This window comes from Panulirus ornatus, chromosome 2 (genome assembly GCF_036320965.1).
Source record: "Panulirus ornatus isolate Po-2019 chromosome 2, ASM3632096v1, whole genome shotgun sequence".
Taxonomy (NCBI): Eukaryota; Metazoa; Arthropoda; class Malacostraca; order Decapoda; family Palinuridae; genus Panulirus; species Panulirus ornatus.
In genome coordinates, this window is record NC_092225.1 from 25,133,062 (window position 1) to 25,153,942 (window position 20,881).

Consider the following 20,881-nt stretch of genomic DNA (forward strand, 5'->3'; position numbering starts at 1 on the left):
AGTAACTACCTCCAAATCTACCATAGGGTGACTGATACATCTTAAAGGTATACTCATAAAGAGCAGAGATAAATTGTGTGTGAAGTATTATCAAAAAGTGTGTGCAGTACTGCTTGTGCACATGAGTTAGTTAATGATTTGACGGCAAAAAATGTGTCACAGCAGCTGCCCTCACTTACTGATTAGCAAACTGTGCTGATATATGCTGATTAGGAGTGCTAAAGATTTTGAAGGAATGTCAGCCCTTTCGATCGGAAGCAGAACCTAAGATCCTGGCACTCACAAATACCCGCTTTCCCACACTACCACATGCAGGTGATCAGCCAAGAGTACACATTTGTCATGTTCAACATGATTTAGTGTCAGCCACACTGTACACAAGAATATCATACTAACAAAAGATATTCATTTCAAAACATGAGGGATAAACACATGCACTCTAAATACCTGTATGAAGATGTCTGTTGATCATTGCTTCCATGCAGCAATACATATGAAAATGTGTTTTTAATTTAAGGCTCTTTACATATTTTACTCTATTTCTCACCTACTCCAAACTTTAATAAAGAACTTCTGTTGAAACTCAGTAATACTCCACCAAATACTTCCTAATACTGATATTATTCAATATCTTGAATGCTGGAGAGAGCGAAATATAAATATATAATATACATATATATATTGAATAATCTGATTCAATGTGAGCTAAAACTCTATGTGAATTTACTGGTTTAATATTCAAAATAACTCAAAAGACGAGCTCTGGCTGATCATCATCATCTGTGGCAAGTTACTTACAAGTAGGAAAACAATTCATATGATATCTACAAATTCATTGCACACCTCTAATCTACTGCCTAAATTAAGATTGTGCAAACTTCACAACTTGACTTCTAAAAATGCTTATGTTAGCTAAATTTTATATCTAACATGAGTTCCACAGAAGAAGAGCATTCATGGCAGATACATGAAGGAAGTGCAAGATGCTAAGTTCCTGAAAATTTATTCTGAATTTTTCCATCACAGTCTCCTTTTCCCAAATCATAAAACAACAGATAGTTCTTTCCCTTTTTCTTTGGCAGAAAAATTAATGGCAATATATGTGTCACAGTTTCTGTTTTATGAGATACCTCAATTAGCAACTAATTGTAAAATACTGGCTCCCTGAAGTATCTCAAGAAATTTACTAATGCAAGCAGTATTCAGAACTCGGAAAATAAATGCCATTCACTCTTTGATGGATAAAAATGAGAAATGAAAATACACTTTCCAGGTATTTTCAGAGATCTGTATTGAACATAATTCTCTCTAAAAATTTCCTTTATGCTGCAGACATGATCTGAATCTTTACATACATATATATATATATATATATATATATATATATATATATATATTTCTGGACCCCATCTTCATGTGACTTACAATGAGAAAAAATAAATCGCCTTCAGTGTGCTATACCATCATGAAAGGAAGAAAAGGAGTACAGTTTTGTTGGGAAACTTCTTGCTCCTGAGGAGTCAATAACTTCCTAGCTCTGACTGGGGTGCAGTCTAAAAGCTACTGCAGCCCCATAAAAGGGGTCCCAGGGTTGTATAAACATAATTTCATATACTTTCAGCTTTAATTAAATATTCCTAGAACTTAGTTTTACACAGTTTCTGTAGCTTGAACAGCTGTGGAGAGAATGGACTCCTTTTTGTCCATTGATGATGATACACTAATGCCAAAGGTGATTTTTCATTTAACGTGCCACATGCAGCTGGACTTCTGTAATAGCGAATCATATATATATATATGTATATATGTGTGTATATATATATATATATATATATATATATACATATATATATATATATATATATATATATTGTACTTTCACATTTTTGGTATTGTTTAAAAAAATTCAAATCTGCATTTATAATAATAATAATAATTTTCTCTCTTACTCAGCATCAACTTCATTGCTAACCTGATTACTAACTTCAATGTCCTTTTCCTTTTCATCCTCTTCTTTAATTGTGTCTTCATGTGTTTCTTCATCCCCAGTGTCACCATTTACTTTCTCATTTTTCAAGGCCATTGCTGCTCGAAGTTCTGCATCTGTAAAATGTATTTAATTGCTTTCAACTTTTCCTATGTCAGTGTCAATAGGTGACATATATTCCTAGACAGAATTAAGTAACTTTAGAAGAAGCCACACAAGTCTCAAGACTGGAAACACAAAAGACTCTCATGCTCTTTCCAGCAACTGTTATTGTTCATTTCTTTAGTTTCATGTTTTTGTCTTACAAGGTAATTTAAACTATGAAATCTATTTCCCTACTATAAGTAACATTTTGGCAATTACTTTATTTACAGTATAACCTCACGTACACAAACTGTATCAGGAAGAGACCTACTTTTTAGAGAATTTGAAAAATCTTTAATGAAAATTTCATGCCTTTTTATAAAAAAAAAAAAAAAATACATCCTACAACAGTAGTACAGTAGTCATCAAATGTTGATAAATGTTAACTCTCAATATATGGCTGAACAATATCTATATTAGTGATACCTTATTAATTCACCTCAACCGCATGGAAGAAAATACAGAAGTACAAGGAAAGTTTTGTTATCTAGTATTTTACTTAACAGAAATAGCTTGCATCCAGAGCTTCTAGTGTCTCTCAGTACAAATGCACATGCCATTACAGAAGTGTCCTGGTGATATCTCCTGGAATATCTCGTCCCACTCTTGAAGCTATTTGAAAGGTTATGCCACTACAAAAGTTCCTTATCTCACTGCTTTGCATCACTGTTTACAGTTTTCCCACCAAGTTCCAGTCATTCCCTGCTACTAAAGTGATTAACACTCATCATGTGTGCTGACTTTATCTTTGAATATTTCCTATGTCAAGGTGTAAAGATATCTCATTCCAGAACAATATCAATGGAGAAGTCCACTTTTCTTGCTGAGATATGAATCAAAAAGTAAGTTGTGCTAAAAATGCTTCAAAATAAAAATTTGTAACTGACTAGTGAAACAGTAATGGCATTCTAATTTGATGAGAATATATACAAAGGAATGCAAATTAATTCAAACAGCAACAGACCACTGGCTCCTGTTGTGGCTGTCAGTGATAGTGGAAGATATCAGAAATTCACAACTAGTGTGGAAAAAGTTAAAAGGTATACAGATAAGAGAATAACCTGCCAATAATCAATGTAATGAAGTAGGTGCAAATAATGTAAGTTGTGTACTTGAAGAGAATGTTTATCAATTCTATTCTTAAATGTATCAATAATACTTCTTTCAACCACTCTAATTTGCAATTAATTTCCATATCTTAATAATTCTTTTGAAGAAAAATACATCACCTCATTTATGGTAAAAAGTTTGTCCATGAGTTTGCATCCATTACTACAAGTGAGATCTGACAAATCATGTTTTAAGTAACTTGACAGAGCAAGATTTGCAAAGCCTTAATTAATTCTAAATTCTTGTATTAGATCACCTAATAGCTTTCTCTTTTCTAAGTTACTCATTTAATATGTTCTTGTACAATTTGTTTCTTAGCCTACGATTCATCTGTCTTCTTTCAGTAGGGTGACCAAAGCTGAACACAGTATTCAAGATGGGGATGAATCAATGAATTATAGAGTAAGGATGTTTCCTTGGGCTTAAAAGTTTTAGGCCCTACCTATGGATGCAAGAATTTTGTTTGCTCTCTTGATGCTTATAAGCAGTGTTGCTTGGTTTTAGGGGATGCAAGAATTTTGTTTGCCCTTTTCATGCTTATAAGCCGTGTTACTTGGTTTTAGGTCACAAGAGATTATTACACCCATCTTTTTCATTTACCTTTTGCAGATCAGCAGAATGTTGAATATGATGTTGGTTCATTAAATATCTGTGATATTAAGGTTCAAAAAGCACAACTATTTAAGTTTTCTGCTGAATCATAATCCAAAGTTGTCTCTAAATAAAATACTCTATCAAAATCTAAATAAGAGCAGCTAAACAATATACTGTATGAATAGTTCAAAGTGAAATACTCTGAATGTGCATTAGTTTCAAGTCCATGGCTGATGCAAAAAGTTAAGACTTTTGCAATTATATGACTGACATGTGCATTTTATGATGGCTAGCTGGTTAATTTTAAACTATTTAAGCATTACAATAACTGATGTTGCTGGTGTGCAAAAATTAGCCAGTCATGGGACTGCAGAATCTCTTAATATTTTTTTGCTTCCTGGACCAACTGAGTAAATCTATAATAACGATGAAATAGGGTTGGTTTTGTTTTGTTTATATCCACTTCTAACCTAAAAAGTCCAGCTGAATCCAGGGCAATACAAATAATTCACACAGAATAAAGGTAAGTGACTGTCTAACTTATGCTGTTACCTGTAGATCAAAACTATTAGTTGCTAACAAATATAATCTACAAAAAAGCATGTAGTGGTGCTAACTATCTACCTGTTGTTTAGAAAATATTTCATGGATGAATCAAATTTTTTTGTAAAAACAGTATTTGCATCATTACGTTGTACTGAGGGTCAAGAAACATTTTTAGAAAGCATCATAACTTTCCACTGAAGGTCAAGAAACATTTTTACTAAACAGCCATGGGTGATAACTGAAAAACTGATCCGTTATCAGACTAATGTAGAGCTTTCTCTCATAAATTAGTTTCTGCCATCATTTTACTACTTTGCTAATGTCACTTTTTTGATTCAACCACTTCCTGTTTGTACACAATTACCAATTTATCTTTCAATTATCTCTTAACATGTTTAGACCATGGCTGCTCACGATGCTAGCCTGTAGATAACGTTTTCCCTATCTGAAGAAAGCATGTAGTGGTGCTAACTATCTACCTGTTGTTTAGAAAATATTTCATGGATGAATCAAATTTTTTTGTAAAAACAGTATTTGCATCAACACTTTGAACTGAGGGTCAAGAAACATTTTTAGAAAGCATCATAACTTTCCACTAAAGGCCAAGAAACATTTTTACTCAACAGCCATGGGTGATAACTGAAAAACTGATCCGTTATCAGACTAATGTAGAGCTTTCTCTCATAAATTAGTTTCTGACATCATTTTACTACTTTGCTAATGTCACTTTTTTTATTCAACCACTTCCTGTTTGTACACAATTACCAATTTATCTTTCAATTATCTCTTAATATGTTTAGACCATGGCTGCTCATGATGCTAGCCTGTAGGTAACGTTAACGCTTTCCCTATCTGAAGTGGTTTACCAAATGTTTAATGGACAACCCTTAAGATTACAGGGAGAGCAAGTGTTTGTTTGCTTTACAGTGATGGAAAGTTGAGTTAATGGTATGCTTATTGGAGGCATATGTATAGCAAGAAAAAGTAAGGCCAATGTGGCAAATGAGTGAAGTGTTAAGGAACTAGTATTGTAGTGTGGAAGTACTGTGCTGGGAAGAAGGCTCTTTATATACCACCATACAATTTTCCTGTTGCAATAGCTTCCAAAAAGCCACTTGGTAACTGTGCTTTTTAGTACATAGCATCTTTGCTGCTTTTCAGCCTGCAGTGTTAGGATAGGGGACCCTGGTCCTACAAAATCAATTCTCACAAAAGAAGATGCCTATATGTACTTGAATCACTCATATAAATGTGAAAATTTATTTAAGATAAATTATCCTTCCCAACTGTTCATCTGCCCTTAGATTTGGGGAAGTGATCCACTAACTCTGAGCTCTTTGATATCCTAGCAAACTTTCAGCATCCAGTCACACAACCACTTAATCATTATACTCTCAGTATAATCACCCTTCATGGCCCGTTCCTTCCAGCGACTCTTGTTAGCTGCTAGGCAGTCTTGCCAAGGACGCCGCACTTCTGTACCCACCACACCACCTGGACGTACTGGCCGTTTAATGGGGCCACCAGGTTCTGTAAAAAAAAAAGGAAATTTAAGAATACAATCCTGTTATCTAACAAAATCATGAAAATAATCTTTCTGGGGAAAGACTGTGAAAGGAATTTGTTCGGGAAAAGATAATTCATCATGTGGTAATTCAGTGTCCTGCCACTAACAGGCACTCATAAGGTGATATGAAGACAAGATAGATCATTCTTATAGAGTGAAATGAAGATCTTCATGTTATAGCTAGAATCATTTGGTAAAATACACATAACTTGCTTTAATATACTATGACACGTATATCTCCACTGCAGTCAACCATTAACATGCGCTTTATGACAAAAATTTTGCTCTGGGACATATATAACAGTATAAGAAAGAGAATAAACTGAAATAAAATGAGAAGGAGGGCCTTTTGCTCATGTCTCATGTCCACTTCCTGTTCACAGCCATTACTTAAAAACAGCATCTACGCTAAATCAAATCAAGTCATAACAACAAAAATTGTGTATGTAATCATCTAACCTAAAAACTCAAAGGATTCAACATAACAAATTGACCAAAATATGCCTTCCACATCGCACATCCTTCATTAACATGATATACAGCACCTACACTGTGACTCAAAAAAGTTAAGGTCAAACTTTTCTTTTTACAGCTTAAATAATCTTTCTTTCAGAGTACAAGATTATTGTAACGGAAGGATTAATATCTTTGAACCTAATTTCCTAAAAAAAATTCCAGGATAAAAAAATCACAGTTGGTCTGCAAGTTCACTTACTTGTGTACTGCCTTTCTTAATTAATCAAAAGGTTTATAATATGGCTCATTACTGTAACTTTAAAAGGATTTTCATACAACAGACCCTTTATCAATCATTACAAGTATCAACTACGATGAGATTCTAAATTACGTTTAGAAGACAAATTAACTAGATAGCTATATTGCAGCTATCTATTTATCTTTCTTTTATGCATGTTCAGTGTTTTTTGTGTGAGCGAGTTAGTATCAGAAAAAGACAACCGAGCCTCCTTTTGGGTAGTAATAAAGGAGGGGAAGATTTCTAGGCTCCTACTTCTACCCCTCTTAGTGGGCTTCCACAGAACACAGGTGATCTCTATGCAGAGGGATATTTATCTATTCATTATTATCAATTTAATCTCTCCATTCCCAATTCCATAAGGAGGGTCAGTTACATACAACCTCTGAAATAACTCAAACAAATCCTATACCCATGCTCAGTGTTTTATACTGAAAATATGGACTTCCACACTAAATATATTCTTGCTTACTTTTTCACTGTGCACACCAAGTTCACACATGCAAAGACCATCTCTATGCACATCACTTTTACACACAATGCTTCCACTGAATCTCATGTCTAACCATTTTTCTCTTCATGGGAAAAATCCCTAGCCTGATTAGTTCTCTTACCACATTCAATGAGTTTGATGTTGAAGTATACTGTGGATAAAAGAAGCTGGGGGAGTGATTATAGTCTATTCCATGTTTAGTTAGGGAAAGTGGAAGGGTATCTGTTCATGCAGGTCTTTCCAATACACGAAACAAAGTTCAATAAGTGAATAATCAAAATTCCCTTTAGCATAGTGCAAAAGATAAGGATACACATAAATGAAATGTGAAACTATACATTTACAGCAACCAGTACAAACTAGGAGAGTTGAAGATATGAGGTCACTATTTAGGTTTCACATTAATTTTTGTATCAATTTGTATCAATCTCATATCAAATCAACACCTGGTATTTTGAGGATACAGTATGTGTGATGGTTTCAATAATATTAATGTTAATGACCATATTAGAGAGGTTTTGGACATACCATTCTGTGGCTCCTCAGAAATTGTAGGGGTAGATGGAGGAGCTGACAATGCTGCCACTTTATCCAACAGGTCACCACATACACCAAGACTTGGGTCAACAATGAAGTCAATAAAACCTGAAGGAAAATACAAGCTTAATTTTGAATAGACAAAGGAATGCAATGTATTAACTGTAACAAATTGAATAACTTCAACAATATCTTTAGCTTTTTAGGATGCACCGTTTTGAATTTACTTATCATAATATGTAGCCCTGAAAAGAAAAAAATGCAACTAATAGTTGCTAGCTCTGTTTCACATGAGTCTAAGTTGTAAAACTCCTACACTGCTTTTATATATAATGCATAGAAAAAAATCTTGCAAAGTCCTTTCACTCAGCTTCCAATGCTAAATAAATTACGTGTTGAAATTTCAAAGCTCTTGGCTTAGATGAATATAAGTAGGTGTTCCATTCCAAAATACAGTTATTGGAACTCAAATAAGAATGGGAAAAATACTTCTTGAAAAATGATAAAAACAACAATAAGTCCATGGCCAAATGTGGAATTATCTTCAAGTCCTTAGATAAGCCTTTTTTTAAGGGGCATAAGCTAGGGTCTTATGCAATTAAATTTTACAAATGTAGGGAAAACAATGTAAAAAGTACTGTATCTAGTTTGGTACATTCGGATTGACCATAATAAGCAAGGACAAAGGTATCTTCAGTTGACTGGTGTGGAACTCCTGACAAATAGATGGATGACTCTAAAGACAGTCAATTTCATCATTCAAGTTATTCCATTGACCCACAACTCATACTTTTTAAACACTTGTTTATATCTTCTCTGATAACTGTCTTGCTTTGTTTCATGTAGCATCCAGCTGTGATATCTTTGCATCTTAAAAGGAATGTTCACTGTTTATATCAACTTGGTTTAAACTCTAAAAGTTGTGATCAAGTCACCCTTGTGTATATGTACAAGTGAATGGTGCATGCATATGGAATTATATACAAGTACTGTGCAGAGATGGAGTTTTATACCCATCTCTTGAATATTCTCTAGTATCATACAATGTCTTAAATTTATGTAAGCTGTCTCCATTAACTATGCTCTTAGTCATTCTATTCCATTCATCTACCACTGAGGTTGCTTTATCCCTATTCCTCTTGAAGAACAGTTCACTGTCCATGTCATCAATATGTTTTAAAAACTTAATGTTGTGTAGAATGTAAAAGTAAGGGAAACTCTTACATAAGTGGAAGTTTGCGTTTCACTTAATATGCTGGTCACACATTACAACTGCAGGAGTGATGTTCAGAGGCTTTATGTACAAAATCCATTCCATTAAACTGGGAGAGAAGTAGTGTACTGTTACTACCATAATCTATAAGACTAATGGTCTCTTTTAGTATCGACCTTTTCTATTCAAAAATAAAAAAGTCTGAAGATTTTTATCTTTTATATTTAGACAGATGGAAATCCATACATTCAGATTTAATGTTCCATTACAGTGCAGCTTAGCCTTCCAGGAAATGAATTGGTTCCTTAATGTCAATTACATTTTGGTGCAAATCTGATAAATGACATGATGTTAAAAAGGAAGTGTCAGTTCAATACCCTACTTCCAATGCTCACCAAAATTACTTCAATTTACACTGGTTTCCTTGCAATCCCATACATATTCAACTTAATCAGCCACTTCTTTTTTTTTCACACTATTTGCCATTTCCCACGTTAGCGAAGTAGTGTTAAGAACAGAGGACTAAGCCTTTGAGGAAATATCCTCATTTGGCCCCCTTCTCTGCTCCTTCTTTTGGAAAATTAAAAACAAGAGGGGAGGAAAATCTATCATGCATCCCTAAAACACATTCCTTCACTCACCAATCTGACTCTCTGCCACTAGTGTGTTGTTCCTATCACAAAGTGGGGAATAGGGGAGGCCCAATTCACGTTCCTTGTCACCCTGTCTAAAGAACTCCTCCAGAAGCTGTGTCGTCCAGCGTTCATGGAGAGCCCAACTTTTACTTGGATGGGAGATATCACAGCAGTGGAGTACCAGTGATAATGATTTTGCTTTGTCCAAGCTGCTGGAAATATAAAAATAAATAAATGAATATCTAGGAAAATACACTTCATAACTATTACACAACATGATGTAAAATTAAGGACTAATGCTTAATGATTAATGAACAAAGATATGTACTAACAAGTGGGCTGGTTGAATGAGTGGCCTTTCATTCTCTCCCTGAAGTGTAATTGCAAAACAAAATAGTTTCTGTTAACATTAGCTGATTAGAAAATGATACATCTATGTGTCATTTTACTTTTGGAAGAGTTGAGTCAACAATAATCAAGGTGAACCCTGTGGGCAGTGGTTCCTAGCTAAGTTGCAAAAATGCCACTGTAGAAATATTTGAGGACCAGGATTTTTGCTTAACATTTGTGACTAGATTAAGTTGTGTTTGAAAAGAAAATGGGAGCTCAGGCCTGGATCCTAGGGAAGTGACCTCCCTTTCTCACTAGGCATGAAGTAACGTAAGGTAGCAACCGAATTTACGTAACAATTACGGGACAAGTATTTTCACATATTTTCTGCATTATGTTAACTATAATTTTTCTGTATTCATTATGGATACTAAGGAATTTTAGTGTGTGATCTAGAAAATGTTCACCTGATATTGAAAAAGTAAAAGAAAGTCGAATTACGTTTCATTTTTGGGTGATAATTGAAACTTTTTAGGACAACCCCATGTGAACAAATTATGCTGAAAAAAGGTTAATGGGATTTATCTGTCATCTTCTTAACACATTAACATGCAGCACTGTTCTGAGATGTGTCACTTTCAAAGACGAAACTAAAATATCAAAGAATGCTGAAAAGTTAAGAGCACACAGTTGTTAGGTTGTATCAATATTCACAGTGCAATGAATAATACTTAAGAGCTACCATTATTATTTCAGAGAAACATATTATGTTTAGGATACATCAACAACTATAATGCAATGAATAATACTTCAGTGCTAATGATATCACTTCAGAGATACAAATCATGTAAATTTTTGTGCAGGAAAGGATATAAAAGGACAGACACTGACCAGAGCAACTCTTTTCTTACAGCTTTCAACTAAAATGTAATACTTGTAATACAGAGATACAAATCATGTAAATTTTTGTGCAGGAAAGGATATAAAAGGACAGACATTGACCAGTGCAACTCTTTTCTTACAGCTTTCAACTAAAATGTAATACTTGTAATAGATTCAAATCCACACATAAGGTCCTTGGTTCAAATCCTGACTATTGGAGGGGGGTGCCAGTTCATGTGTGGTGGGGTGGCGACAGTAATGGATGGGGGCAGCAAGTATGAGCGTGTACATGTGTATATATGTATATGTCTGTGTATGGTAAAGTGTGTGAAAGAAGAAAGTTGAGAGTAAATGTGAACAAGAGCAAGGTTATTAGGTACAGTAGGGTGGAGGGTCAAGTCAATTGGGAGGTAAGTTTGAATGGAGAAAAACTGGAGGAAGTGAAGTGTTTTAGATATCTGGGAGTGGATTTGGCAGTGGATGGAACCATGGGAGCAGAAGCAAATCATAGGGTGGGGGAGGGGGCAAAAATTCTGGGAGCCTTGAAGAATGTGTGGAAGTCGAGATCGTTATCTCGGAAAGCAAAAATGGGTATGTTTGAAGGAATAGTGGTTCCAACAATGTTGTATGGATGCAAGGCATGGGCTATGGACAGAGTTGTGCACAGGAGGGTGGATGTGCTGGAAATGAGATGTTTGAGGACAATATGTGGTGTGAGGTGGTTTGATCGAGTAAGTAATAATAGGGTAAGAGAGATGTGTGGTAATAAAAAGAGTGTGGTTGAGAGAGCAGAAGAGGGTGCTTTGAAATGGTTTGGTCACATGGAGAGAATGAGTGAGGAAAGGTTGACCACGAGGATATATGTGTCAGAGGTAGAGGGAACGAGGAAAAGTGGGAGACCAAATTGACGGTGGAAAGATGGAGTGAAAAAGATTTTGAGAGATCGGGGCCTGAACATGCAGGAGGGAACGAGGATAAGTGGGAGACAAAATTGGAGGTGGAAAGATGGAGTGAAAAAGATTTTGAGTGTTCAGGGCCTGAACATGCAGGAGGGTGAAAGGCGTGCAAGGAATAGAGTGAATTGGAATGATGTGATATACTGGGGTCGACGTGCTGTCAATGGATTGAACCACGGCATGTGAAGCGTCTGGGGTAAACCATGGAAAGTTCTGTGGGGCCTGGATGTGGAAAGGGAGCTGTGGTTTCGGTGCATTATTACATGACAGCTAGAGACTGAGTGTGGGCGAATGGGGCCTTTGTTGTCATTTCCTAGCACTACCTCGCACACATGAGGGGGGAGGGGGTTGTTATTCTGTGTGGGGATGGGAATGAATAAAGGCAGACAGTATGAATTATGTACATGTGTATATATGTATGTGTCTGTGTGTATATATATGTATACATTGAAATGTATAGGTATGTATACTTGTGTGTGTTGGACGTGTATGTATATACATATGTATGTGGGTGGGTTGGGCCATTCTTTCGTCTGTTTCCTTGCGCTACCTCACTAACGCGGGAGACAGCGACAAAGCAAAATAAATAAATAAATAAATAAATATATATATGTATTTTTCTTTTCTTTCATACTATTCGCCATTTCCCGCGTTAGCGAGGTAGCGTTAAGAACAGAAGACTGGGCTTCTGAGGGAATATCCTCACCTGGCCTCCTTCTTTGTTCCTTCTTTCGGAAAATTAAAAAAAAAAAAAGGGGAGGATTTCCAGCCACCCGCTCCCTCCCCTTTTAGTCACTTTTTATGACGCGCAGGGAATGCGTGGGAAGTATTCTTTCTCCCCTATCCCCAGGGGATATGCATAGTTAGAGCTCCTCTGTTGGCTGATTCAAGGGAGAAAATGCAGAAGTTGGCGACAGAGTTTGGAAAAGTGTGTGAAACGAGAAAGTTGAGAGTAAATGTGAATAAGAGCAAGTTTATTAGGTGCAGTAGGGTTGAGGGACAAGTTAATTGGGATGTAAGTTTGAATGGACAAAAATTGGAGGAAGTGAAATGTTTTAGATACCTGGGAGTGGACTTAGCAGCAAATGGAACCATGGAAGCGGAAGTGAGTCACAGGGTGGGGGAGAGGGTGAAGTTTTTGGGAGCAATGAAGAACGTGTGGAAGGAGAAAACGTTATCTTGGAGAGCAAAAATGGGTATGTTTGAAGGAATAGTAGTTCTGACAATATTATATGGGTGTGTTGGAAATGAAATGTTTGAGGACTATATGTGGTGTGAAGTGGTTTGATCGAGTAAGTAATGAAAGGATAAGAGAGTGAGTAATGAAAGGATAAGAGAGATGTGTGGTAATAAAAAGAGAGTGGTTGAGATAGCAGAAGGGGGTGAGTTGAAATGGTCTGGACATATGGAATGAATGAGTGAGGAAAGATTGAAAAAGAGGATATATGAGTCAGATGTGGAGGGAATAAGGAGAAGTGGGAGACCAAATTAGAGGTAAAAGGATAGAGTGAAATAGATTCTGGAGCGACTGGGGCCTGAACATGCAGGAGGGTGAGAGGCGTGTAAGGAATTGAGCGAAATGGAACGATGTGGTATACCGGGGTCGATGTGCTGTCAATGGACTGAACAAGGGCATGTGAAATGTCTGGGGTAAACCATTGAAAGGTCTGAGGGGCCTGGATGTGGTTAGGGAGATGTGGTTTTGGTGCATAACACATGACACCTAGAGACTGAGTGTGAACGAATGTAGCCTTTTTTGTCTGTTTTCCTGGCACTACCTTGCTGAAAGGGTGGGGGGGGGGATGCTATATAATGCTATTTAATGAAGTGGCTGAGGGAATCCATAGAAAGGTCTATGGATGTGGATATGGGTCTGTGGTTTCAGTGTACTGTCCACAATAGCTTGAGAATGAATGAGAGCAAATGCTGCCTGTCTCCATCTGTTCCTGGTGTATCTTTATATATAAATACATATATTTTTTTCCTTCTTCATACTTGTTTGCTGTTTCCTGCATTAGCAAGGTAGCGCCAGGATCAGATGAAGAAAGGCTGCAACTGCTTACATCCATGTATATACATTTCCTTCTTTGTTCCTAGCCCAGGAGTCCCTTCTATACTCATGAGGCTCCTGCAGCACTCAGGAAGCAAGCCATGTCTGCCAGCTGGGATAGAGGTCATAAGTGTTGTTATGTGTTAGGGTCTATGTGTAAAGGTGCAGACTGCAGGGTAAATGAGCAGTAAGTGCTCATTTTCTTCATGGTGGCTGCAATGTGGGCATGAAAGATCTTAAGAAAAGTTGAAATGGTTTTTGTAGCTCTGTAATGATGGGTGATGTTTGCAGCCTCGGCAGGAGAGTGTGATTCAAATTTGTCTGGGGAATACGGTTTCTGATGGATATATGTCAGATGAGTTAGACTTTAAAACTGAGTTTGGAGGTCGGTTGTTTAATGCTTCTCAAGTTATTTCAGTGTGTGCGTGTTTTGTCTGTGTTGTATTTGTTAGGGATGATGGTGTCTGTGGCTTAAGCTTAATGAAGTGTGAGACAGGGATCAACTTTTTATTTTTACTTGAGGATTGGTGGTTAGGTACAGAGTGGTTTAGTGGGAGGGGTCCAGTGTTGTTGCATGGAATTAGGTGCTGAACATGTTGACAAGCATATACATTTAAAGGATATTTGTTTCACCGTGAAGGTGGTGGGTGTTTGTGATTGCAAGGTAGCCAATGATTATTCTGAGTGCACTTAACTGCGTAGTTTGCAGCTTTGTTGTATTTGCTGCTGAGAGGATTGAAGACCAGGCATGTGGGGCATAGTATAAAGGGTAGTCAAAGAAATGTCTGTATAGGATGTTGAGTGATTCTTTATCTTGTCCAAATCTGGTGCTAGTTAGTGTTCTGACGGCAATTTGTTTGTGTGCTGCTTTTATGGTGATGTCACTGGTATGGAGTGTGAACATCTTGTGTGATGTACATGATGACTGAAAAGATACACATATATGATATTCCACATCCATCCTTTTATCATTTCTTGATTACCAATTAAATTTAGTAGAAACTACAAGTAAATACAATAAATCTTTGGACTGGAAAGAGAAAATACCTGGTATCTGGTAATGAAAGCATTGATTTCATTGCCTTAATCTGCTGAAAGTGTGAAGACATGTCAGTAGCCAGGACCATTTCAATTACTAAGGTGCGAAACTCCCTATATTCTTCACGAGACAAGTTGATCAGGACATTGTGTTCTTCTGCACGCAACAGTCTGTGGCAAGAGAATACTGAAATCAGAAAGCTGTTGTACAATACTGAACACAAACATCAACTATGATCACAAACATAAAACTCTGCAACCCACTAGCTGCAAATACAAATCTCAAGTTAAATTATGGCTAATAACATGCCCAGAAAGGACACCATGGAAGATTTTACTATGGATGTATCTTACCTGAATGCACTAAGAGTCCCTTCTAAGGGGCTCCTGCATTGCTCTGGAAGCAATTCCCATCCACCAGATATGACTACAGGTCCTAGAGTGTGGTGATGCTGTGAGGGTCTCTGAGGGGTGAGTACTGGGCAATTGAGAATTAAATGTTAAGTGGCTTTAGTATGGAGTGCATCTTGGACATGAAGGGTCTTGTGATATGTTGACTTTGTGTTTGTAATGCTGGAGAGATGGGTGGGGTCAAGAACACAAAAAAAAAGAAAGTAACTCATACCTGGAGAAGGTAATTCATATGGATGTAAGTCTAGTAACACAATATACTATATATATATATAATATATATATATATATATATGCATTTTCCCTGCAAAAATAGTCCAAATGCCTCTCTCTTCTCTTTCACTAATACTCTTACTTCTTCATCCCACCACTCACTACCCTTTCTAATCAACCCACCTCCCACTCTTCTCATGCCACAAGCATCTTTTGCGCAATCCATCACTGATTCCCTAAATACATCCCATTCCTCCCCCACTCCCCTTGCTTCCATTGTTCTCACCTTTTTCCATTCTGTACTCAGTCTCTCCTGGTACTTCCTCACACAGGTCTCCTTCTCAAGCTCACTTACTCTCACCACCCACACATTCTTCAAGGCTCCCAGGATTTTCGCCTACTCCCCCACCCTATGACTCACTTCCGCTTTCATGGTTCCATCCGCTGCCAGATCCACTCCCAGATATCTAAAACACTTCACTTCCTCCAGTTTTTCTCCATTCAAACTTACCTCCCAATTGACTTGACCCTCAACCCTACTGTACCTAATAACCTTGCTCTTATTCACATTTACTCTTAACTTTCTTCTTTCACACACTTTACCAAACTCAGTCACCAGCTTCTGCAGTTTCTCACATGAATCAGCCACCAGCGCTGTATCATCAGCGAACAACAACTGACTCACTTCCCAAGCTCTCTCATCCCCAACAGACTTCATACTTGCCCCTCTTTCCAAAACTCTTGCATTCACCTCCCTAACAACCCCATCCATAAACAAATTAAACAACCATGGAGACATCACACACCCCTGCCGCAAACCTACATTCACTGAGAACCAATCACTTTCCTCTCTTCCTACACGTACACATGCCTTACATCCTCGATAAAAACTTTTCACTGCTTCTAACAACTTTCCTCCCACACCATATATTCTTAATACCTTCCACAGAGCATCTCTATCAACTCTATCATATGCCTTCTCCAGATCCATAAATGCTACATACAAATCCATTTGCTTTTCTAAGTATTTCTCACATACATTCTTCAAAGCAAACACCTGATCCACACATCCTCTACCACTTCTGAAACCACACTGCTCTTCCCCAATCTGATGCTCTGTACATGCCTTCACCCTCTCAATCAATATCCTCCCATATAATTTACCAGGAATACTCAACAAACTTATACCTCTGTAATCTGAGCACTCACTCTTATCCCCTTTGCCTTTGTACAATGGCACTATGCACGCATTCCGCCAATCCTCAGGCACCTCACCATGAGTCATACATACATTAAATAACCTTATCAACCAGTCAATAATACAGTCATCCCCTTTTTTAATAAATTCCACTGCAATACCATCCAAACCTGCTGCCTTGCCGGCTTTCATCTTCCGCAAAGCTTTTACTACCTCTTCTCTGCTTACCAAATCATTTTCCCAAACCCTCTCACTTTGCACACCACCTCGACCAAAACACCCTAATTCTGTTACTCTATCATCAAACATATTCAACAAACCTTCAAAATACTCACTCCATCTCCTTCTCACATCACCACTACTTGTTATCACCTCCCCATTAGTGCCCTTCACTGAAGTTTCCATTTGCTCCCTTGTCTTACGCACTTTATTTACCTCCTTCCAGAACATCTTTTTATTCTCCCTAAAATTTAATGATACTCTCTCACCCCAACTCTCATTTGCCCTCTTTTTCACCTCTTGCACCTTTCTCTTGACCTCCTGTCTCTTTCTTTTATACATCTCCCACTCAATTGCATTTTTTCCCTGCGAAAATCGTCCAAATGCCTCTCTCTTCTCTTTCACTAATAATCTTACTTCTTCATCCCACCACTCACTACCCTTTCTAATCAACCCACCTCCCACTCTTCTCATGCCACAAGCATCTTTTGCGCAATCCATCACTGATTCCCTAAATACATCCCATTCTTCCCCCACTCCCCTTACTTCCATTGTTCTCACCTTTTTCCATTCTGTACTCAGTCTCTCCTGGTACTTTCACACACAAGTCTCCTTCCCAAGCTCACTCACTCTCACCACCCTCTTCACCCCAACATTCACTCTTCTTTTCTGAAAACCCATACAAATCTTCACCTTAGCCTCCAGAAGATAATGATCAGACATCCCTCCAGTTGCACCTCTCAGCACATTAGCATCCAAAAGTCTCTCTTTCGCGCGCCTGTCAATTAACACGTAATCCAATAACGCTTTATGGCCATCTCTCCTACGCAAATATACATACCTATACATCTCAATGTACACATATATATACACACACAGACACATACATATATACCCATGCACACAATTCACACTGTCTGCCTTTATTCATTCCCATCGCCACCTCGCCACACATGGAATACCATCCCCCTCCCCCCTCATGTGTGCGAGGTAGTGCTAGGAAAAGACAACGAAGGCCCCATTCGTTCACACTCAGTCTCTAGCTGTCATGCAATAATGCCCGAAACCACAGCTCCCTTTCCACATCCAGGCCCCACACAGCTAAACTCCAAATAAAAGCACACATCTCCAAAGAGAAGTACAGATCTCTATTGAGACTGCATCATGGGGATGTATGCATCTACTTGCGAGTACATCAAGTTACCTGAAAGCTGCGCAGATATGATGGTTCTCAAGGACTGCCCGATCATTGTAGAGGATGGCTGTTTCAGAGCCAGACATAACATGGAAATTGTTAGTGGTACCAGTGTGCTCAAAATCATGGATGAGAGCTGCCATCAACGTTGCCAGGATTTCCACATCATTCAGCCAGTTCTGCAAGGAAGTACATGCATATGTGTAAGAGATTCTCAAAAGGCTTGCTGAAAGTATATCAGGCCCAAAGTTAAAGATATGTCAATACAAAGCATAAGCCATAAACAAATGCAGCACAAACAAGATTAAAAGACAGGCGCAAGAAAAATGTTGTGAATAAGATTTTGAATGCACCATCATTCTGTGAATGAGAGAATTTGTATTTCTGATGGCTTTACATGAAAACAAAGGGAAACTGCAGAGATCAGAATAGTAGATAATTTAAAACTGCATATACTTATTAGTATTACAAAAGATGTACCCAAACATAATAGAAAAAAATCTGTACATTTAATTCAGGAGAAAAGGTGTCTTAATTAAGGTTATGAACAAATACAAGTTGGCATACGTGTCTCCATGAATCTAAGAAAGCAGCTGCACCAGGTTGGCTTACGCAGAAGAAAAAACTAACTGTACCTACATAAATAGAAAATGATAAAACTGAGTAATTAGACTGAAATTCATTACAGGGTATCATTCATTTTTAAAATCCTGTACCTCAGCCAATTCTGAGTGGTCTAAAAATGCTAGCATAAAATATTTCAATCCATGTTCAGAACTAAGAACAGTCCTCTGAATATTTCATGCCAAGTTGTCTTCATTCTCTCCCTTGTGTCACTGCCCAAGGTGACCCACATACACATGGATCACTTTCGGCAGCATTCATGCTCTTGTGACATAATCAAAAAGTCTGCTATGACTGTGGACACATCATAGAATTTTTAAGTTATTCAGTTATTATGACTGCATCATCTTAAGAAAAATTTTATGGCCTAAGTACACAACCCACTCATACAAACTACAGCAGAGAGGCAATAATACTGTCCTACAAACAATATTTTGGATGATTAAGAAACTGATGATGTTTGGGTGAAAAAAATTTATACTTTTAAGAATGTTACTGCAAAGTGAAGTATGAGTGTACTATATGGAAAAGTAACCTATTTACAGAGGAGATAAAAACTATAAATGAGAGAATCAAATATTGAGGATAAGGAGGAAGAAAAAGATGTTACACCAATAAATGATAAAAGTGATATGAAAGATGTCAAATATACAGATGGTTTATTCCTCTCTCCTACCAATGGATGTCACATATAGCTGGATAAGATTCTGTTGTCATGTCACAAGAGAGCAAATTGGAGTGATATGGTATACGGGGAGATATGCTGTCAGAGTGATAAAGGAATTTTAAGCTGAGAAAGAATACTTCCCATGTATTCCCTGCGTGTTGTAGAAGGCGACTAAAAGGGGAGGGAGCGGGTGGTTGGAAATCCTCCCCTCTCTTGTTTTTTTTTAATTTTCCAAAAGAAGGAACAGAGAAGGGGGTCAGGTGAGGATATTCCCTCTAAGGCCCAGTTCTCTGTTCTTAACGCTACCTCACTAACGCGGGAAATGGCAAATAGTATGAAAAAGGTAGCGCTAGGAAAATACAACAAAGGCTACATTCGTTCACAATCAGTCTCTAGTTGTCATGTATAATGCACTGAAACCACAGCTCCCTTTCCACATCCAGGCCCCACAGAACTTTCCATGGTTTACCCCAGACGCTTCACATGCCCTGGTTCAATCCATTGACAGCATGTCGACCCCGGTATACCACATCGTTCCAATTCACTCTATTCATTGCACGCCTTTCACCGTCCTGCATGTTCAGGACCCGATCACTCAAAATCTTTTTCACTCCATCTTTCCACCTCCAATTTGGTCTCCCACTTCTCCTCGCTCCCTCCACCTCTGACCTATATATCCTCTTGGTCAATCTTTCCTCACTCATTCTCTCCATGTGACCAAACCATTTCAAAACACCCTCTTCTGCTCTCTCAACCACACTCTTTATATTACCACACATCTCTCTTACCCTATTATCACTTATTCGATCACACCAAATATTGTCCTCAAACATCTCATTTCCAGCACATCTACCCTCCTCCGCACAACTCTGTCTATAGCCCATGCCTCGCAACCATATATAACATTGTTGGAACCACTATTCCTTCAAACATACCCATTTTTGCTTTCCGAGATAATGTTCTCGACTTCCACACGTTCTTCAATGCTCTCAGAACCTTCGCCCCCTCCCCCACCCTATGATTCACTTCCGCTTCCATGGTTCCATCCGCTGCCAAATATCTAAAACACTTAACTTCCTCCAGTTTTTCTCCATTGAAACTTACCTCCCAATTGACTTGTCCCACAACCCTACTGTACCTAATAATAACAAAGTATAATAAATAAAAAAAAAAACATAAATATATTTTTTTTTTTTTTTTTTTTTTTTTTTTTATACTTTGTTGCTGTCTCCCGCGTTTGCGAGGTAGCGCAAGGAAACAGACAAAAGAAATGGCCCAACCCCCCCCCACCATACACATGTACATACACACGTCCACACACGCAAACATACATACCTACACAGCTTTCCATGGTTTACCCCAGACGCTTCACATGCCTTGATTCAATCCACTGACAGCACGTCAACCCCTGTATACCACATCGCTCCAATTCACTCTATTCCTTGCCCTCCTTTCACCCTCCTGCATGTTCAGGCCCCGATCACACAAAATCTTTTTCACTCCATCTTTCCACCTCCA

General features: G+C 37.8%; 1 protein-coding gene across 9 annotated transcripts in view; it reads right to left on the minus strand.

The window, feature by feature from the left end:
- LOC139754527 (dual specificity calcium/calmodulin-dependent 3',5'-cyclic nucleotide phosphodiesterase 1A-like) overlaps window positions 1–20,881 on the minus strand; it is a 322,075-nt gene that overhangs the window by 17,028 nt on the left and 284,166 nt on the right. For 5 of the 9 annotated variants that reach the window (XM_071671837.1, XM_071671902.1, XM_071671863.1 and 2 more), the window contains 6 exons: window positions 18,082–18,251; window positions 14,846–15,007; window positions 9,587–9,792; window positions 7,724–7,840; window positions 5,789–5,911; window positions 1,973–2,103 (listed from right to left, as the gene is read on the minus strand). In XM_071671837.1, coding sequence (XP_071527938.1) covers window positions 1,973–2,103; window positions 5,789–5,911; window positions 7,724–7,840; window positions 9,587–9,792; window positions 14,846–15,007; window positions 18,082–18,251 — 909 coding nt within the window. The remainder of the gene's footprint in view (window positions 1–1,972; window positions 2,104–5,788; window positions 5,912–7,723; window positions 7,841–9,586; window positions 9,793–14,845; window positions 15,008–18,081; window positions 18,252–20,881) is intronic. The other 4 variants (XM_071671911.1, XM_071671882.1, XM_071671872.1 and 1 more) reach the window with 2 other exon arrangements.